This window comes from Melozone crissalis, unplaced genomic scaffold, assembly GCF_028551555.1.
Source record: "Melozone crissalis strain CALT ecotype California unplaced genomic scaffold, PUWL_Pcris_2 ptg000057l_1, whole genome shotgun sequence".
NCBI lineage: Eukaryota > Metazoa > Chordata > Aves > Passeriformes > Passerellidae > Melozone > Melozone crissalis.
This window is the reverse complement of record NW_026535835.1, coordinates 4,014,269-4,032,515: the sequence shown is the minus strand read 5'-3', so window position 1 is coordinate 4,032,515 and position 18,247 is coordinate 4,014,269. Positions and strand designations below refer to the sequence as shown.

The 18,247-nt window shown below is 58.8% G+C and overlaps 3 protein-coding genes and 1 non-coding gene across 4 annotated transcripts; 3 read left to right on the top strand and 1 right to left on the bottom strand.

Moving 5' to 3' along the window:
* The first annotated feature begins 599 nt into the window (after nt 1-599).
* On the top strand, nt 600-3,061 carry VPS37D (VPS37D subunit of ESCRT-I). The gene is made up of 5 exons (XM_054287492.1): nt 600-722; nt 1,560-1,731; nt 2,223-2,305; nt 2,440-2,589; nt 2,665-3,061. Exons 1-5 carry the CDS (start codon nt 600-602, stop codon nt 2,908-2,910), a joined length of 774 nt encoding a protein of 257 aa, XP_054143467.1. The 3' UTR covers nt 2,911-3,061.
* Nucleotides 3,062-10,203: 7,142 nt separating this feature from the next.
* On the bottom strand, nt 10,204-11,125 carry DNAJC30 (DnaJ heat shock protein family (Hsp40) member C30). Its single transcript, XM_054287310.1, has one exon. It carries the CDS (start codon nt 11,123-11,125, stop codon nt 10,496-10,498), a length of 630 nt encoding a protein of 209 aa, XP_054143285.1. The 3' UTR covers nt 10,204-10,495.
* A 98-nt stretch (nt 11,126-11,223) lies between these two features.
* Nucleotides 11,224-17,514, top strand: BUD23 (BUD23 rRNA methyltransferase and ribosome maturation factor). The gene is made up of 12 exons (XM_054287110.1): nt 11,224-11,292; nt 11,566-11,603; nt 11,866-11,961; nt 12,151-12,233; nt 12,313-12,409; nt 13,403-13,499; nt 14,257-14,307; nt 15,109-15,194; nt 15,424-15,469; nt 15,991-16,049; nt 17,040-17,129; nt 17,262-17,514. The coding sequence occupies exons 1-12, from the start codon at nt 11,245-11,247 to the stop codon at nt 17,314-17,316; spliced, it is 846 nt and encodes a 281-aa protein (XP_054143085.1). The 5' UTR covers nt 11,224-11,244; the 3' UTR covers nt 17,317-17,514.
* Nucleotides 16,498-16,630, top strand: LOC128944328 (small Cajal body-specific RNA 20). The gene has a single exon (XR_008483803.1). It is a non-coding gene; the product is annotated as a small Cajal body-specific RNA 20 (non-coding RNA).
* Nucleotides 17,515-18,247: the final 733 nt, after the last annotated feature.

Genomic DNA, 18,247 nt, shown 5'->3' with positions numbered 1-18,247 from the left:
TGTGCACAGTGGGTGCAGGTTGTCCAGAACGGGCACAGGGTATGCACAGCCGGGAGGGAGGAGGGTGCTCACAGGGGGGAAAAGGTTGCCCAGAGCGGGGTGCAGATTGTCCACAGTGGGTGCAGGTTGTCCAGAGCGGGGAGCAGGATCCGTGCAGCGGGGAGCAGGGTGCTCACAGAGGGTACAGGGTGCCCAGAGCGGGTACAAGTTGTGCACAACGGGGAGCAGGGTGCTAACAGGGGGTACAGGGTGCCCAGAGCGGGGTGCAGGATCCGTGCAGCGAGGAGCAGGGTGCTCACAGAGGGTTCGGGTTGCGCGCATCAGGTGCAGGGTGCGCGGAGCGAGAACAGTGCCCGTGTCCCCGGCCGGGGCGGTGCGGTACAGGTGCGGTACAGGAGCGGTGCGGGATCGCTGCGGTACAGGAGCGGTGCGGGATCGCTGCGGTGCAGGAGCGGTACAGGAGCGGTGCGGGATCTCTCCGCGCTCCGCTGCGGCTCCTTTAAGACCGGCGGGGGCGGCGGGCGCGGGGCGGCGCGCTCGGCTGCCGGCGGGGGCGGGGGTCCCGGTGCCGGTGCCGGAGCCGATCCCGATCCCGGCCCATGTCCCGGCCCGCGGCGCCGCCCGGCTCCCCGCGCCGCCTCGGGGCGCTGAGCACGGCGCAGCTCCGGGCGCTGCTGCAGGACGAGCCGCGGCTGCAGCGCGCCGCCCGCCTCTGCAGGAAGGTACGGCCGGGGCCGGGGGGCCGGGGGCCGCTGTCCCGCCGCCGGCGGGCTCCAGCCGGGCGCCGCTCGCTCCGCCGGGGCTGTCCCGGTGCGCAGGGCGGAGCCGCCCGCGGCCCGGAGCCGGCACTGCGGGGCCGGTGCCTCCCGCCGTTCCCATCGCCCGCTGCCCTCATCCTGACACCCGCAATCCCGGGGGCTCCCGAGGAGCCGCAGAGCCACCGGCGGGGCGGGGGAGCCTCCGCACGGGCGGCCCGACCGCGGCTGCGCGGGGCTCCCGGTGCGAAACCCAGGGCCACCAAACCTGTGGCCACCAACCCCATGGCCGCCAACCCAGGGCCACCAAGCCCCGTGCGCTGTCCCCGCATCCCGAGCTGTGCCGAGGCCCCGGCCCTCCGCCCGCCCTCCAGCCTGGTCTCGTTTCCCGCAGCCGGGATGAGCCCCGCGCCCTCCCGGCTGCGCTGCGGAATCGGGCTCAGGTTATCGTGGAATCGTTCCCGGCCCCATCCCAGCCCCTGCCCCGGGTGGCCCCGAGGGCGGGCGGGGTGTGCGCAGCCAGGGGAGGGTGCGTGTCCCTGCCGTGACATCCGCGTCCTCTGCCGAGCGCTCTCCCTGCGGAGATTGCCGCGGTCGGGTTTAGCCAGGTGGCGTAGCCCGGCTGCAGCCGCTGCATTCCCCCGGGATTCACCCCCTAACCAGGCAAAGCAGAGGGATGGATGCAGAAAAAGGGGGTTCATCCCCGGATGGACACTGCCCCCCGCTCAGCAAGGTGCTGGATCTGACCGGTTCTGCCCGTTTCTCTCATTGCTGACACACACGGCCCCGATCCCATCCCCACAGTTCCAGAGTCTCCAGCTGGAGCGGGAAATGTGTTTGGCTTCAAATTGCACCCAGGCCAAGGTGAATCTGTCCCTGCGCCCGCGGCTGGAGGATGGGAAGGCTTCCCTGGCCATCAAGTACCAGGAGCTGCAGGAGATCCGAGAGGCCTGCTGGGACAAGCAGCAGCGCCTGGGTGAGTGGGGAGCAGCCCCTGGGCTGACGCACGTCCACAGCAAGCCCTGTTAATAGGAGAGTCCAGGTGGGCTCAGCATTCTTGACCCTGCCCCAGGGAGATGGTTCAGGAGTGGTGGGGGATGATGCTCCCTGTGACACAGCACATCCTTAGCTGGGACGAGCCATGGAATCACAGAATTATTTGGGTTGGAAGGCACCTTAAAGATCATCTCATTCCATTCTCTGCTGTGGGCAGGGACACCTTCCCTAGAGCAGGTTGCTCCAAGTTCAATGTGGCCCTGAACAATTACAAGGATGAGGCATCCACAGCCTCTCTGGGCAATCTGTGGGATGGAAGCCTTGGTGTGCAGGTGGCTCCAGGTGTGTGTTTTGGGGGGGGTTCAGTGCAAGAAGGGGGGCAGTGGATGCTTGAGCATGGGAAATTCAGCACCCCCAGCAGCAGGGATATCCAGGGGAAGGTTGGCAGCCCCATCCCCTTGTGCCACACAGATGTTTACCTGGAGAAGTGGAGCCCACAGAGCGCCCTGGGCCAGCTCCAAGCCAAGCTTGATGCCTCTGAAGCAGAGTCAGAGGTGAGTTATTGAGACCCCTGTGCTGCTGTCCCTCCCTTACCAGGGCCATGGGGCCCTCTCCATGCCCTCCCATGTGCCAGGGCCTGCACAAGGCCCCAGGGGTGCTCCTTCTAGTCCCACTGCCCATGCCACAGGCCCAGATAAAGCAGTTCCTGGCCCAGGAGCTGCCCCTCGAGGCCTTCCTGGAGTCCTTCTGCCAGAGCCGCACACGCTCCCACGTCTGCCGGACCCAGCTGGAGAAGCTGCAGGAGCTGCTGCACAAGGAGCAGGTGCAGAAGGACCAGGTGGGCAGGAAGGACCCTGCGGGGTGCCCAGGTGCCCCGGCTAGCGTGGCACCAGCCCGCCTCGCCCCCTTGCAGAGCGGAGCAGCCCCCAAACCCTTCGATCTGTCCTACGGCTTTGTGCCCGCCGTCCTGGTCCCCTCGGAGGCTGCCGCGCCCTTCCCCGTGCCCGCTGCGCCTCCCAAGCACCATCTGCCAGCCCTGGCACAGCAGCCAGCATCTCCCTGCTCCGAGGTGCCCGGCCTGGGCTCTCCCCTGCGCCCCGCTGGAGCCGTGCCCGTGCCCAGCGCCCAGCCCCGGGAGCAGGAGCCGCCGCACCGGTAGCGGGGCACGGTGGGCATGGGGCAGGGAGGGATGGCCCCGCTCCTGCCCCTCCCGGGCCGGGCAGCAGCACCCAGGGCAGGAACAGGAGGGGTTGGGGTGCTGTAGGCACAGCTCCGAGGAGTCTGTGGGGTGGCACATGGGGGAGCTCATACAGGGACGGAGGTGCGGGGTTGGGGCAAGGGTTCTGCACTGGGGAGGGCTCTGCATCCACAGCTGGAGGAATGGGACAGGAACTGGGGGTGGGTGGGTTGGAGGGGTGTCAGTGGGCTTAGCTGGGAGGGATAGCAGGGAAAAGGCTCAGGAGCACTGGGTGTGCCACATGGTTCCCGAATAAAGCCTCTTTCCGTGCTCTGTGTGTGTGCTCTGCCCTTTGCTCTGGCTGTGAACAGCAGGATGAGACAGGAAAGGGTTACCAGGGAGCATTGCCAGGCTTGGAGGGGACTGGCAGCCAAGGAGAGCCCTCCAGCCTGAGGAGCCCCAGACCTTTCCTTGGCACTTGGCTCAGGGCATCACTGCCCTGGGGAAAATGAGAGTTCCTGCAAGGGTGCAGAGCCTGCCATGTGTGTGTGTTTCCCTCAGGAGAGGTGCCAAGGACCAGCTTGGCCCTGCACATGGGGAAGGTGCCCAGAGATTCCTTGTGCCAGCAGCAGAGCCCTCACCCCATGAAGGATTATTGTCCATGGCCAGCTGGGCTTGCTGGGTGATGTTCACAGGGGTCCCAGGATGAGGGAAGAGATGAGAATCTTGATTCCATCTGAATCTTGATTTCAGAAGGCTGAGTTATTATTTTATGATATATATTATATGAAAAGAAAATTATATGCTAAAACTACACTAAAAGAATAGAAGAAAGGATTTCATCAGAAGACTAGCAAAGGAAGGAAAGGAATGGAATGATAATAAAATCTTGTGACTGACCAGACAGTCCAAGACAGCTGGACTGTGATTGGCCATTAATTAGAAACAACCACAAGGACCAATCAAAGATGCACCTGTTGCATTCCAGAGCAGCAGGTAATTATTGCTTACATTTCATTTCTGAGGCCTCTCAGCTTCTCAGGAGAAAAATCTTGTCAAAGGGATTTTTCATAAAATATGTCCGTGACACTTGCTCACAGCTTGGCACCCCCTGCTCTCATCAGCCTGAACCTGTGTGGGATCTCATCCCTCTCCCATCCCAGCCCAAGGGATCAGATGTGCCTTTCCCATCCCCTCAGGGCCCACTGTGCCCTTTGCCATCCCTCACCCACCTCCCCATCCCACCAGCCCTCCCTGCAGAGAGTGGCAGGAGGCCTGAGCTCTCAGCCTGTTCCACCCCAGCCCCTCCTGCTCCTCTCCTCACTGTCACACAGTGGATGCTGAGTGCAGGGGGGCTGCTCCCCATCCCCAGGGTGCTCCCCATCCCCTGGTTCCTCCAGCTGCAGCCTCCTGGGGTTTGTTTCCTGCTGTGCCATGTCCATTGTGCTGGGTTTAGCTTTTGGGTTGGTTTCAGACTCTTCTTGTCTGGCTGTGTAGAATTCTTTTCCTCTTTCCCAGTTGCCTGCCCAACCTGCATCTTGCCCCTGCTATGTAGACTGATTGGAAACCATCCCAAGCAGCAGAAGGTCCTGGCTCAGGCCAGAAACCACCCCAAAATACAGATCATTAGCTTGCAGTGTCTGATCACCTCCTTCACAGAGAATACCTGGCTTTATGCCAAATATCAGCCCTCATTTATGGCCAATATTCCAGTATTACCAGCTAAAGCAGGTTTAAAACTGGGATAAATAGGGGACCAGCACTGTGCCTTATTGGCATGTGAGGAGGTGGTGGTCACTGGAATATTTGGAGTTTCACAAAGCACCTGCTGCTTTCCTGAGTCCCACTTTGGGCTCAGCCTGGCAGTGCAAGGCTGTTTGCCAGCCAGGCTCAGTGCTCACCTGGCAGTGCTGTCACTGTCACTGTCACTGCCCTGCCACGGGGAACCAGGCACAGCACTGAGGCAGGACATGGTGCACGAGCAGCCAAGCCACCCAAAAACTATCCAGATCCCCCAGTGCATCTCCCCAGGCAAGAAGATGCCCCTGGGCTGGGCAGCCCCAGGCTGGGTGGGTCTGTCACCAGCTCCAGGACAAACTTCCCTGGTCCCTTGCAGTTCCTGAGTCACCCCAGTGGCCCCACGAGTGGGAACCCTCAGGGTGAGGAGCTGCCCCTGCAGCCTGGACAGGGTGAGTGTGTCCGTGAGAGCTGCAGCACTGAAGTGACAGCCTGAGCACCAAGGAAAGCTCTGCTGCCATGGTCTGTCTGTCTGTCTGTCAGTGCACAGGAGCCCTGCAGCACCCCAGGAAGTTCAGAAGCACTGGGCAGGCCCTGGCATCCCCATGGTCCTGCTGGGCTGGCCACCACCCCACTTCAGGGGGGGGAGAACCTTGGGAAACTTTGGGAAGGTGCCAAACCAGGTGAGCCCCTGCCCTGGGGAGGCTCCTGGCGCCCTGCAGCTGGTCCTGTCCAGTGTGGGGCTGGCCCCAGGGGTGATCCTGGCAGGGGGTGCACCCTGTACCCCTGGGATTGAGGGTATCTGCCCACTGGCACCAACAGCTCCAGGCCCTGCACATGTCAGCAGGGACTGGGGACACAGGACAGGCAGGGACACTGGCTCACAGGCAGGGGCTGGCAGTGCACAGGGTGACCCCTCTGCCCCTCCTGCCTGCCCTGTGCCTGTCCCTGCCCTGCAGGATGGAGTCAAGGAAGGTAAAGGTGCTGCTGCTCACCCTGGGGAGGAGGAGAGGTTGGCACTGGGTGTGCACCTGCATTCCTTGCTGCCCTCTGCCAGCTGGGCAGCAGCCAGAGCTGGGCAGGGAGCTGGGGGTGCCCCCATCCCTGGCTCCAGGCTGGACAAGGAGCAGCCCCAGTCCAGGAGAGCCACAACAGCTGGGAGAAGAGGGGTGTCCCCCCTCTCCCCTGAGCCCCAGGCAAAGGGGTGCCAAAGGGGTACAAACCTGGGCTAGCACCAGCCAAGAAGGGGGTGCCAATGTGCCCCAGCTGGAGCCCCTGGAGCAGGCACGGGGCTGTTAATTGTCCATTAACAATTAACTCTATTAACCAAGGAGTGGCCTCAGGGCATGCTGCCCCCATCCTCGGGTGCTGCCAACCGTGGCAGCCCGTCCCTGGGAGGGCAGAGCCACCAGCAGCAACCCCGGGCTGCAGAGCTGTGCCCACACAGGTGGGGCTGGGGCTGTCCCAGGGGCTGTCCCCTCACAGCCCCTTTTGGGGGGAGGAGGCTGAAGCCACCCCTCAGTGCTGCTCCCCAGCCTGCAGTCCCTGCTCCTGCCCCTCACAATCTGCCAGCAGCCAGGTTTGACCCCTTCCTTCCCAAAGAGCAGCCCAGCTCCAGGAGGAGGCCCTGAGACCCCACACTCCCAGGCTGCAGCCCCCAGCAGCTGAGGGGGCAGCTCAGCAGCCCAAACCTGCAGTTGTGGGGATGTCAGCCCATGAAAAGGGGCTGGGGCAGGGGTGGGGAGTGGGGTCTGCACTGAGCTTGGAGGGCTTCAGCTTAAGTTTCCCTGGTGCCTAAGATTTCCTTAGCTTATCACACATCCAATTCCCATTTGTTAACTACTCAGATTTTGGTGCTTCCCTTTGCTGTCAGTGATTTAAGGGTGGGAATGAGCAACACAAAACAAGCCCTGGGGTGAAGGTGCAGGGCAGAGCAGGGCAGGCCATGGGATGATGGCTGAGGCCCCATCACAACCCACCCTGGGACAGCTGTCACCCTTTTGGGGACACACAAGTGGCAAAACCAGGTGCAAAGGACAAGAGAGCAAAGGACAAGCATCCAACATGGACACACATCACTGCAGGCCAGTGAAATGGGGAGCCACAGGGTGAGGAAATGAGAGCTAGGATGTGGTAGAATATCTGTAAAAATGGCCCCAGTGGGCTGGAGACTGAGGAGGAAGAAATCCCTGCTGTGAACATCACACTCCTCCTAGCAAAGCCCTTGGGATGTTCATGGTGAAGTCCCCAGCTTAAACTGCCACCTCACCTGGGCCAGGAGGGGCTGGGGACAGCTCAGCTGCTGCTGCTGTCTGCTCCTGAGCTGTGCTGCAGGGACTGGACACATCCCCAAAGCAGGAAAAGGACCTGGGGCAGTTCACAGCTGTCCCCTGCCATGACCCTGCTGATGGCTGCCTTGCTCCAGCTGCAGGAAGGGGCTCCTGTTCTCACAGGAACAACCCTGTGTGTGTCAGTGTCCCCAGGGATCCATCCTGGCTGCTGAGATGTAAAGGCCACAGGGAATTACTGAGCTTTATCCTCTGCCTTATCTTCCTTTATTCTTCCTTCAATCTTTATCCTGTCCTTTATCTTCCAGCCCTGTACAGCTCACAGCCCTGGCACCCTCAGGCTGTGCTCAGCTCTCCTGGCACCTCTCCATCAAGGAAACAACTGGGGAACAGCCAGAATGCCATGACACTGTTGACACAAGGAGAAAAATGGGCAGAACAGTGGTGTGCTGGGAGCTGGGAGGCAGGCTGGGCATTTGGAGCAGCTCCAGCCACTTGGTGCCCAAGCTGCTGAAATGCTTCCCCGAGCAGCGCAGCAGCCAGGCCTGACAGGGCAAAGGTGACACTGCAGAGCTCAGGGCACCCTCCTGTCCAGGCTGCAGGGCAGAGCTCAGGGGGTGTCACCAGGACACTGCCACCCCTGGGTGTCACCCAGGCAGTACAGAACAGACCTCCAGAGGGGCCCCCCTGCCCTGCAAGGCACACAGAGCTCGCCTCACTGGCCTCTTCTTCACTGGCTGAAGTCAGGATGTGAAACTCCTGCCTGCCTCTTGTTGCAGACATATTTTCATTTAAAATCCTTTCCTTAGGAGTTTTTCCCCCTGAGAAGCTGAGAGGCCTCAGGAACAAAATGTAAACAATGGTTATCTGCTGCTGTGGAATGCAACAGGTGCATCTGGGATTGGCCCATGTTGGTTGTTTCTAATTAATGGCCAATCACAGCCCAGCTGGCGCAGACAGAGTCTGGGACAGCTGCCTTTGTTATCATTCCTTTCTATTCTTAGCTTAGCTAGCCTTCTGAGGAGAACCTTTTCTTCTATTCTTTTAGTACAGTTTTAATGAAATATATATCATAAAATAATAAATCAAGCCTTCTGAAACATGGAGTCAGATCCTCATCTCTTCCCTCACCCTGAGACCCCTGTGAACAGTCACAGCCCCTCACCCCTGCTTTCCAGCAAGTGCAAGGAATATTCACCACCCAGGCCCACCACAAGAAAGATGTGTCATTTTGTCACCCATTTATGGCTGGATGTCTTTAATCTTCAAGATACATCACAGAGACCTGAGGAGGAAGAGAGGAGCCAGCAGCAGGAACTCCAAACCCCGTTTGGGAGGGAGCCAGAGGAGGGCCATGGACACTGCTGGCTCTTCCAGCCTGCACAGTAATGCTTCCTGCCAAAGCCTGCCCAAAGTGCTGCCTCTGATCTTTTGTGTGATTTGTTTACAGGATGAAGATGAGCATGAAAATGCATCAGCAGGTGCCAGAGCCCCAACTCCAGAGTTCCCTTTAGCAGGGCACAGCAGGCTCCTGTGTCCCACTGTGACATCCCAGTGCTGTGATCCCAGTGAAGGGACAGACTGACACCAGGGAGGACCCTGCAAAGCTCACTCTGCCCTGGGCTGAGCTTAGCCCCAGCTCTAGTGAGCTCTAGTGAGCAGCTGGAGGTGGCACAAGCTGCTGAGAGCAGGCAGGGAGCAACCAGAGCAATCCTGCACAGGCAGGAGAGGGGCCAAGGAGCAGTCTGGCCCTGCACATGGGGAAGGTGCCCAGAGGTGCCTCGTGCCAGCAGCAAAGCCCTCACCCCATGGAGGGTTAGACCCTGTGGGAGCCCAAGCTGGGCTTGCTCACAGCTTGGCACCCCCTGCTCTCATCAGCCTGAACCTGTGTGGGATCTCATCCCTCTCCCATCCCAGCCCAAGGGATCAGATGTGCCTTTCCCATCCCCTCAGGGCCCACTGTGCCCTTTGCCATCCCTCACCCACCTCCCCATCCCACCAGCCCTCCCTGCAGAGAGTGGCAGGAGGCCTGAGCTCTCAGCCTGTTCCACCCCAGCCCCTCCTGCTCCTCTCCTCACTGTCACACAGTGGATGCTGAGTGCAGGGGGGCTGCTCCCCATCCCCAGGGTGCTCCCCATCCCCTGGTTCCTCCAGCTGCAGCCTCCTGGGGTTTGTTTCCTGCTGTGCCATGTCCATTGTGCTGGGTTTAGCTTTTGGGTTGGTTTCAGACTCTTCTTGTCTGGCTGTGTAGAATTCTTTTCCTCTTTCCCAGTTGCCTGCCCAACCTGCATCTTGCCCCTGCTATGTAGACTGATTGGAAACCATCCCAAGCAGCAGAAGGTCCTGGCTCAGGCCAGAAACCACCCCAAAATACAGATCATTAGCTTGCAGTGTCTGATCACCCTCCTTCACAGAGAATATCTGGCTTTATGCCAAATACCAGCCCTCATTTATGGCCAATATTCCAGTATTACCAGTTAAAGCAGATTTAAAACTGGGATCTCACCCCTGCATCTCACCCCTGTGTGTCGCTGCTGTGCCCTGCCCCAGGCTCTGAGCAGGGTCACAAAAATGCACAGAGCAGACACAGGGCATTCATTCACTTGTGACATTCCTGTGCTGGGACAAAACAGAGCCCAGGCTCTGGACAAGGCTCAGGCTCCTGCTCACCCCTCTGACAGCAAACCCAGTGCCCCACACAGTCCTTGGCACACTCAGGCCATGGCCAGGGAGCTTCTCTCCCTCCAGGCAGCAGCAGCATAGCACAGGTGAACCTTCACCCAAGGAAGGAGAAAAGGTTCTGAGGAACACAATCTTCAGTTCTCGAAACACTTCAGTGTTTAAATAGGCAAATACTCTTGTGCAAATGATGCTCAGACACGTGTAAGACACAGAGAACAGCACTGGGTGCTCACAGGTGCACCACAGCCAAGATCCTCACAGGGAGGGGTGCTGGGAAGCTCCTGGCAGGCCCCAGACAGGACAGAGGACTGCAGACACCAAAGTGCTGTCACACAGCTCCAGGCAGTGTCACACACTGACCAGGCCATGGGCTCAGGTTGCATTTTTCAGGTCTGATCTCAGCCTCCTGCACCTGCCATTCCCACAGGGTGGTGCAGCTGGGACACCAGGAGCTCCAGAGATGTGGCACCAGCAGCTGTGACAGCAGCAGGAACCAGAGGCACAGCCGAACACACACAGCACACAGCACCTCTGACAGTCTTTAATCTCTGCAGGCACACAGGGCACACAGCTGTGCCAAGGAGGGGACACATCCCAGTCCAGAGTCCAGGGCTGTGCAGGAGGTGTTTGCTGAGGGGGCACATCACGAGCTCCTGCAAGGTCACCCTGAGTGGCCTGGCCCAGGCTGTGTCCCCAGAGGCATCCAGAGGGCACAGACTGTGCCAGCCTGGGCACTGTGTGCCTGAAGGTCAGGCTGGCAGGGTGCAATGTCACAGCCCAACAGCAGACGCGGGGCGGGGCAGGGCACACCCCCAGCGACACCGTGCAGCTGGGGGGACACCCCGGAGGCCGCCCCGCCGTCACTTGAGGCCGTAGATGAACGCAACCCCCAGGAAGAAGAAGAGCCCGACGGAGAAATCCGAGAGGGCCCGGAGCCGTCCCTGCGCCGCGTACTCCTCCCGCTGGAGCCGCAGCTGCTCCCGCCGCGCCCGCAGGATCTGCTCCCGCTGCAGCTGCTCCCCGTAGTGCGCTCGGTAGAAGGCGTCGAAGTCGAAGGGGGTCGGGCCGGGCCCGGGGCGGGCGGCGGGGGCGCGGGGCGGTGGCGGAGCGGCGGCGGCCGGAGCGCGGCCCGAGGGCCGGGGCGCGTCCCGCAGCTCGGCGGCGCTCAGCAGCCCCCGGTCGTACTTGCGGCGGAGCGCGGCGCTGCCCAGCACCCGGTAGGCCTCGCTGACGGCGGCGAAGCGAGCGGCCGCGGCGGCGCTGCCCGCGTTGCGGTCGGGGTGGTAGCGGAAGGACTGCTCGTAGTACGCCGTCTTGATCTGCGCCGCCGTGGCCGTGGACGGCACTCCCAGCACCTCGTAGAGATCGCGGCGCGGCCGCGGGGCTTCGGCACCGGCCGTGTGCGCGGCCCGGGAGGGCGGCGGGGCGCGGCCGGGCCGCGGGGCCGCGGGGAGGAGCGGCCGCAGCCACCCGAGCGCCGCCCGGCCCATGGCGGCCTCAGCGCCCGCCCGCCGCCATCAGCGCCGCGGCGCGGGACTGTGGCGTCACCGGCGGGAGTGACGTGTGCAGGCACAGCGGTCGCCGGGCAGTGACGTCACGCAGCAGCAGCATGGCGGGCAGCGGCCGCCGGCCCGAGCACCGCGGGCCGCCCGAGCTGGTGAGCGCTGAGCGAGGGACCGGGAATGTCTGGAGGGAGCTGGGAATGTCTGTGGGGGGAACCGGGAACCGGGCATGTCTGGGGGTGAATCAGGCACGTCTGGGGTAGAGCCGGCCAGGTCTGAGGGGGAACCGGGAACGTCTGAGGGGGGGACCAGGAACCTCTGGGGGTGAACGGGGCACGTCTGCGGGGGGGACCGGGAAGGTCTGGAGGGGAAACCGGGCACGTCTGTGGGGTCCAGGCCTCACGGCGCCCGCCGCTCTCTCGTTGCAGTTCTACGATGAGGCCGAGGCACGGAAATACACCCAGAAGTACGGCGGGACCGGCGCTGCGGTGTCGTGGGGCGGGGAGCTCGCTCGCCATGGGGCGGGCACCGGGGGTCCCACCGGGGACGGGGGTCGGTCCTGGGCCCTGCCGGGAGCCCGGGGGGGCCGGGAGTGAGGGGCAGGGTCGGGTCCTGAGGGAGGCGAGGGGTGCTCGGGTCCCGCCGGGTCCGGTGCGGGTCCGGTCCCGCAGTGCCGGGGGTGCCGCCCGCCCGTCGCTCACGCTGTGCCGTGCCGTGCCGTGCCGTAGCTCCCGCGTGGTGGAGATCCAGTCGCAGATGTCGGAGCGGGCCGTGGAGCTGCTGGGGCTGCCCGAGGACCGTGCGTGCCTCCTGCTGGATGTGGGGTGAGCGGGGCTCTGCCCGATTCCACGGCATAGCTGGGGCTGGGGCGGTGCACGGGCAAGGGGTGGTGGTGTCCCAGTGCCTTTTGTGGGCTGGGGAACAGGGACAGGCTGCTGTAGCGTTGGTATGTGTGGCCAGCACAGCGTCAGAGCAGCCCCATGAGCTCAGCTCTTTCCCCTTCCTCCCTCTAGCTGTGGCTCGGGGCTGAGTGGGGATTACATCTCTGAGGAGGGGCACTACTGGATCGGCATGGACATCAGCCCTGCCATGCTGGGTGAGCACAACCTCCCTGAGACCCTCAGAGGCCCCGGGGCTGGCAGCTGAGTGCCTGAGCTGTGCTGTGTTCTGTGCAGATGTGGCCGTGGAGAGGGAGGTGGAAGGAGACCTTCTCCTTGCAGATGTGGGCCATGGCATTCCCTTCAGGCCCGGCATGTTTGATGGCTGCATCAGGTGAGTCTGTGCCTGTGGCTGAGCTCTCCTGACACCCCCAGAACCGCTCAGTCCCCAAGGTGCACCCCTGGTGAATCACAGCTGAAAGGGACTGGCCCTGTCAGCCTTGGCTCCAGGACAAAGTTCCAGAACTCTGGGTGGTACAAACAGCTTGTGACAGCTCTTCCCCAGGTGATGCCTGTCCTTTTGTGCTGCTGAGCTTGGAATTTTGTAAAAGGGAAGAAAGTAAAGCTGGGGATATTGTCAGGGTGGCTGAGACCTGCTCCAAGGAGGAGAACAAAGGGGCAGAGCTTAGAGAAGCCAATCCCTGGATCGAGGTTTGATGCTTGGCTTTGGGATGAAGGGGACAGAGGGACTCACCTGCTCAGAGAACAGCTGGGAAGAAGCAAGGGCTGTCCTTTGCTGAGCCAAAAGCTCTGGTTTAAATTGCTCTTTGGGAAAACCTGCTTGGCCAGGCAAGGGACACAGCTGAGCTCTGCAGTGCTGCTCAGGAGCTGTAATGCTTGGAGCAGGAGTAAAGAGTTCAAGCTGAAAGGGGGAACATTTAGGTGAGATACAGAGAATAAATTATTCCCTGTGAGGGTGGTGAGGTCTCCAGGATGCCCAGAGGAGCTGTGGCTGTCCCATCCCTGGATGTGTCCAAGGCCAGGCTGGACAGAGCTTGGAGCAGCCTGGCCCAGTGGGAGGTGTTTGTGCCCATGGCAAGGGCTGGAACAACCCAAAGCATTCTGTCATTCTAGGATTTGAGCACTTGGACTAAAGGGGATGCTTGGTGATGCTTTTGTCCTTTAATTTGTGCATCTTGTTAAGTTTTTTGAGTCTCCAGAGGGGTTTGTGTAACTGCAAAACAGAACGCAGAGCAACACAAAGGAAATGAAATGATTTCCCTGAGGCCCAGCGCATGCCTAGAGCAGGAATACAGCTCAAAGGGAGGTGACAAGCTCTGTGAAGGAACCAATGACTCTGTCCTGAGGGTCTCCTTTTCCCTCTCAGTATTTCTGCAGTGCAGTGGCTCTGTAATGCTGACAGGAAGTCCCACAGCCCCCCCAAACGCCTGTACAGGTTCTTCTCCACTCTCTACACTGCCCTGGTAAGTGCCACCCTCTGACCGGGTTCACAGGGGTCTCAGGATGAGGGAAGAGATGGAGATCTGGCTGCATATTTCAGAAGGCTTGCTTTATTATTTTGTGATATGTATTACATTAAAACTATACTAAAAGAATAGAAGAAAAGGTTCTCTTCAGAAGGTTAGCTAAGCTAAGAACAGAAAGGAAAGAATGATAACAAAGGTTTGTGGCTCGGACAGAGAGCTGAGCCAGCTGGGCTGTGATTGGCCATTAATTAGAAACAACCACATGAGACCAATCACAGATGCACCTGTTGCATTCCACAGCAGCAGATAATCATTGTTTACATTTTGTTCCTGAGGCCTCTCAGCTTCTCAGGAGGAAAAAAATCCTAAGGAAAGGATCTTTCATAAAAGATGTGTGCAACACCACCCTCCACCAGCCAAGGCTCTGCTGCTCTTACGACTTTGCTTTTTAGAAGATATTTCAAGCAGATTGTTTGAAGTAAATGCTGCTCTGAAGGCAGCCACTGCCTGCCTTCCTGCCTGGTGCTGCTTCTCATCAAGGTTGCACTTGATGATCTTGGTCTTTTCCAAACCTAGCAGTTCATGATTCTGGGATAGCCCCTGTGCCTCAGTGGCTCTGTGGGCTGAGCAGCTCTCCTGGGAGCCTTGTCCTGGAGGTTTTGGGGAGGAGGGAGCTCATGTTTGGGGCTGGGATGGTGACCCAGAGGGGTCACCTGCACTGGGGCAGGTGTGTGACCAGCTCTGTCTCCTGCAGGCCCGAGGATCCCGAGCTGTGCTGCAGCTGTACCCCGAGAACTCAGAGCAGGTAGGCCTACAGGCAGAGAAATAAATCATTTACTGTTTGCATCCTGTTCTTTCTCATCAAGGCACTGTCTCTGTCCCCTCTGCCACTTCTAAAGCTCTTCAGGAGCCCAAAAAAATAACCTGTAAGGAGGATACCTTGTACAGGTTCTGTTGTTTCATAGATTTATAGGAATTGATAGGATTTATAGATTTATGTGTTCTTTGTTGTTTTTTGTCCCTTTAAAAAGGAAATAAGCGTAGTTTTTCTTCTTAATTAAGTAAAAAAAAAATTCATAGGCTTAAAAGACTTCACCTCAAACTTAAAAATAGCTAATTAGACAAAAGCCAAAAAGTCCTGCTTAAGCAATTTACTAGAAAAAGAAGAGAACAAAGAAAGTAATTGCTTTTGAGAGGTGTTTTACCAGGGCCAGGAGGGCCTCTTGCACCTAGCTCAGCTTTTCTCTGTAAAAAGTTTTGTTATTTTGCCTTTTATGAATACCTTTTTGTTTCCAACACTACCACAAAAGCCATCCTGCTGATTTTATGCCTTCTAAGGTAGCTGAGCTATCTTAGGTGTGAAATAGATTTCCAAAACTTATGAGACCTGGCTTGAGGAAACACATATTTCATAGATTGATTGTCTTGGGCTGAGCCTTAAAATTGAAGTGGCAAGGAATTGGTGTGTGGATGGGAGTGCAGAGCTTGGCCGGAGGAGGAGCAGTCCCTCTTGGGAATGCCCAGCCTGGGGTGGTGCTCCCAGAGCTCTCCTGGGCATTCCTGGGGGATGATTGCTCATTAACTTTGTACCTGCTGCTTTTCCCAGCTGGAGCTCATCACTGCCCAGGCCATGAGAGCTGGATTCACAGGGGGAATGGTGGTGGATTACCCCAACAGTGCCAAAGCCAAGAAGTGAGTCCTGCATCTCTCTCTGTTTGGGGTGATGCCTGGGTTTAGCAGTGGTGGTTTTGTTTTCTGGTTTTTTTTTTTTTTTTTTTCCCTGAGCTGTTCTCTCTCCCGTTATACAGTTCTGGACAGAGTTTAAACAGATCTGACAATTATGAACCATCTCAGTCTTGCCTGGGGACTCAGACTCACATGCTGAATTTCACATTCATGCTCCTTATTCTTGTTCTTTCAGGTTCTTCCTCTGTCTCTTTGTTGGGACATCTGGCACATTACCAAAGGTGAGGCCTCCACGAGGCAGCAGAGCTGCTGCCCTGGGTGATGTGGAGGAGCTGTGGGCAGTGTGGGAGCCAAACAAACAGCTCTGTGAGTGCAGGTGTGACTTCATTTATACATTTTCTGGCTGTCACCAAGCCCTGCTCTCACATCATCACAGACTGGTTTGGGTTGGAAGGGTCCTCCCAGCTCATCTTGTTCCACCCCCTGCCAGGGCAGGGACACCTTCCACTGTCCCAGGATGCTCCAAGCCCTGTCCAACCTGGCTTTGAGCACTTGCACAGGGATGGCGCAGCCTCAGCTGCTCTGGGCACCCTGTGCCAGGGCCTCACCATCCTCACAGGGGAGAAATTCTTCCCATATCCAATCTAACTCTAAAGCTGTTCTGCCTTTTTTTGCCATGATTTCTGGAAAACCAGTTTGTCCCTGCTCTGGTCCTTCCCCTGCAGATCTCTGCATTCCCCTTAGTTGTGATGGGCTGTGCCTGCTCCAGAGGAGAACACAACCTCCCAATTTTGTTTTCCAGGGCCTTGGTACCGAGTGTGCCAGTGAAGAGCCTCAGCAGGCAAAGTTCACCAATGAGAGGTACCCTGGGGGTGAGGCTGCAGGTTCTCCCTGCACAGTGGGGGCCTTGGAGGGCTGAGCTTTACTGGGGACCACACTGCTGCTGGGGGAGAAGCAAAGGGAGGGGAAGGACAGGGCTGAGCTTTACTGGGAACCACACTCTCACAGTGGGAGGGGAAGGACAGGGAGAACTCACAGCAGCCCAGGAGAGAACTGCTTTATCTTCCCAAGGGACATGGGGAACAAAACGAGTTATTTCCCATGGCTCTTCCTTGGAGCTCTGGTGCTTACCTAGAGCTGTAGCTGAGCAGTCAGCCAGCTGTGCTTTCTGTCCAGCTCTCCAGCTGATGCCAGGGTGTGGCAGAGGGAATGTTTACAGGGCTCATGATGGAACCAGGCTGCTGTGCCTGAGTCCTGGCATTCCCTTTTTTCTCTTAGCAGTGGCCTGGGGGTTTCTGCTGCTGGCCCTGTCTCTTCCCACAGCAGTGGTGCAGGGACGAGCCCCTCTTGCAGCCGTTGGGAGAGACAGAACAAAAACCAGAGGAAAGTTGTCATGGCTGCCAGGAGCTTGTGGCTGTCATGTTTTCCTGCCTCTTACATTGCTGTTCTCTGCTCTCTCAGACTAAGGGCTGTGTGGTCTTGGAGGGCAGCAGCAGAGCTGGGAATGTTGTAGGAAGCCTGACTTTGTCTGCCTTGCTTGGAGTAGAGCTGACAAGGGGGAGGTGGTTGTGCATGAGCCTGTAATGCCCTGAGACCCCAGAGAGCAGCATGGTGCTGGTGTGACATGGGGTGTGGCCTGGGGAGAGTTCATGGGTCAGGACCCCTCAGCTCTGAGCTGGAATCAGCCTCCTCCTCCTCCAGTGCCTGGAGTTTGGCCCCTGCCCCAGTGCTGGCTCAGCCTCTTGCCCAGGGTGGTGGGAGGGAAACTCACTACTGGGTGACAGTCCTCTGGGGCAGAGAAATGTGTCCCCACACTCAGTTCCTCTCCAGCTGCTGTCCCCTCTCCCACAGGACACGGTTCAGGAATGTCAAGGGCAAGTCTGTGAAGAAAAGCCGGGACTGGATCCTGGAGAAGAAGGAGCGCAGACGGCGCCAGGGCAAGTGAGTCCAGCTGAGTGCTGCTCAGAGGCTGGCACTGCCCAGCCTCCTGGCACAGCCTCCTGGCACAGCCCTGCTCCCCTCCCCTCCCAGTGCCCTGCAGCTGGGGCTGAGCTGTTCCTGCTGTTCCCACAGGGAGGTGCGGGCAGACACCAAATACACCGGGCGGAAACGGCGGCCTCGCTTCTGAGCTGCTCTGGACACTGCTGCCATGCAAGGTGGCACGGGGGTGCCTCCAGAGAGCCTCCTGTGGATGGCACAGATGGCACCCCACGCCTGGGGACTTGCTGGGACTGGTCACTGTGGCTCTTAAAGGTACAGACTGGCTCAGGTGCTGCCAAACAGCAAAGCTTCCAGCCCTGCTTCCCTGGTGAAGGTGCACAGTGCTCTGGCACTGCTGCTGGGCAGTGCTCTACAGTGCCATCATCACCTTCCTGAGTGGAGGAAGCCAGCTGAGCTCCAGGTGAGCCAGGATGTGATATCCAGTTCCTCACTAAAGAGTCAAAGAGTTGCAAGTGTTTGCTGGTGTCCTGCGTCCTGCCCTTGGTGCTGGGAATATTGAGGTGGGAATAGGGTACCTCATTCCCTGCCAGCTTCCCCTCTGCCTGCAGAGGATCCACACTGTCAAGGTGTAGCTCCATAAGGACGAAGTTGCTCCTAATTCAAGTGTTACTCCACTACCCATTTACTCCTGTTGGTGCTTGGCACCAGGCCCACTCTGTTTGCTTTAATGCTTCCAAGGTGCTGGGGCTGACTGAACCCCCTTCATCACCTCTTTCCTTCCCCTGAAACAAGGAGAGGCGCCACCCAAAGCTTTACAGTTACAAATGTTTATTCTACATAAAAATTCCACAAAATGGGAAGCTGTTTTGCACCCAAAGCCTCGGGAGAAGAAAGGAATGCTAGCAGGAAGGGAAAGAGGGAAGGAGAAGAGAGGCAACATACAGTGTCATCCAGCCCAGTGAGACAGAGCAAGCCAGGGTCAAGATCCACATAGAAAACAAGGACACTTAGCTCACAGTACAGCAACAGTAGAACTCCACGGGGGGCTCGGAAAGCCTTCAAGTACATTAATTACAAAAAAAAAAAAAGAAAAAACCCAAAAAAACCCCCAATCCCCA

Coding starts and splice junctions, on each gene's coding strand:
- BUD23 (XM_054287110.1), top strand. CDS start 11,245: ATGGCGGGCAGCGGCCGCCGGCCCGAGCACCGCGGGCCGCCCGAGCTG. Junction 11,962..12,150: donor TGCCTCCTGCTGGATGTGGG/GTGAGCGGGGCT, acceptor TCCTCCCTCTAG/CTGTGGCTCGGGGCTGAGTG. Junction 14,308..15,108: donor ACCCCGAGAACTCAGAGCAG/GTAGGCCTACAG, acceptor TGCTTTTCCCAG/CTGGAGCTCATCACTGCCCA.
- VPS37D (XM_054287492.1), top strand. CDS start 600: ATGTCCCGGCCCGCGGCGCCGCCCGGCTCCCCGCGCCGCCTCGGGGCG. Junction 1,732..2,222: donor GGACAAGCAGCAGCGCCTGG/GTGAGTGGGGAG, acceptor TGTGCCACACAG/ATGTTTACCTGGAGAAGTGG. Junction 2,306..2,439: donor CCTCTGAAGCAGAGTCAGAG/GTGAGTTATTGA, acceptor CCCATGCCACAG/GCCCAGATAAAGCAGTTCCT.
- DNAJC30 (XM_054287310.1), bottom strand. CDS start 11,125: ATGGGCCGGGCGGCGCTCGGGTGGCTGCGGCCGCTCCTCCCCGCGGCC.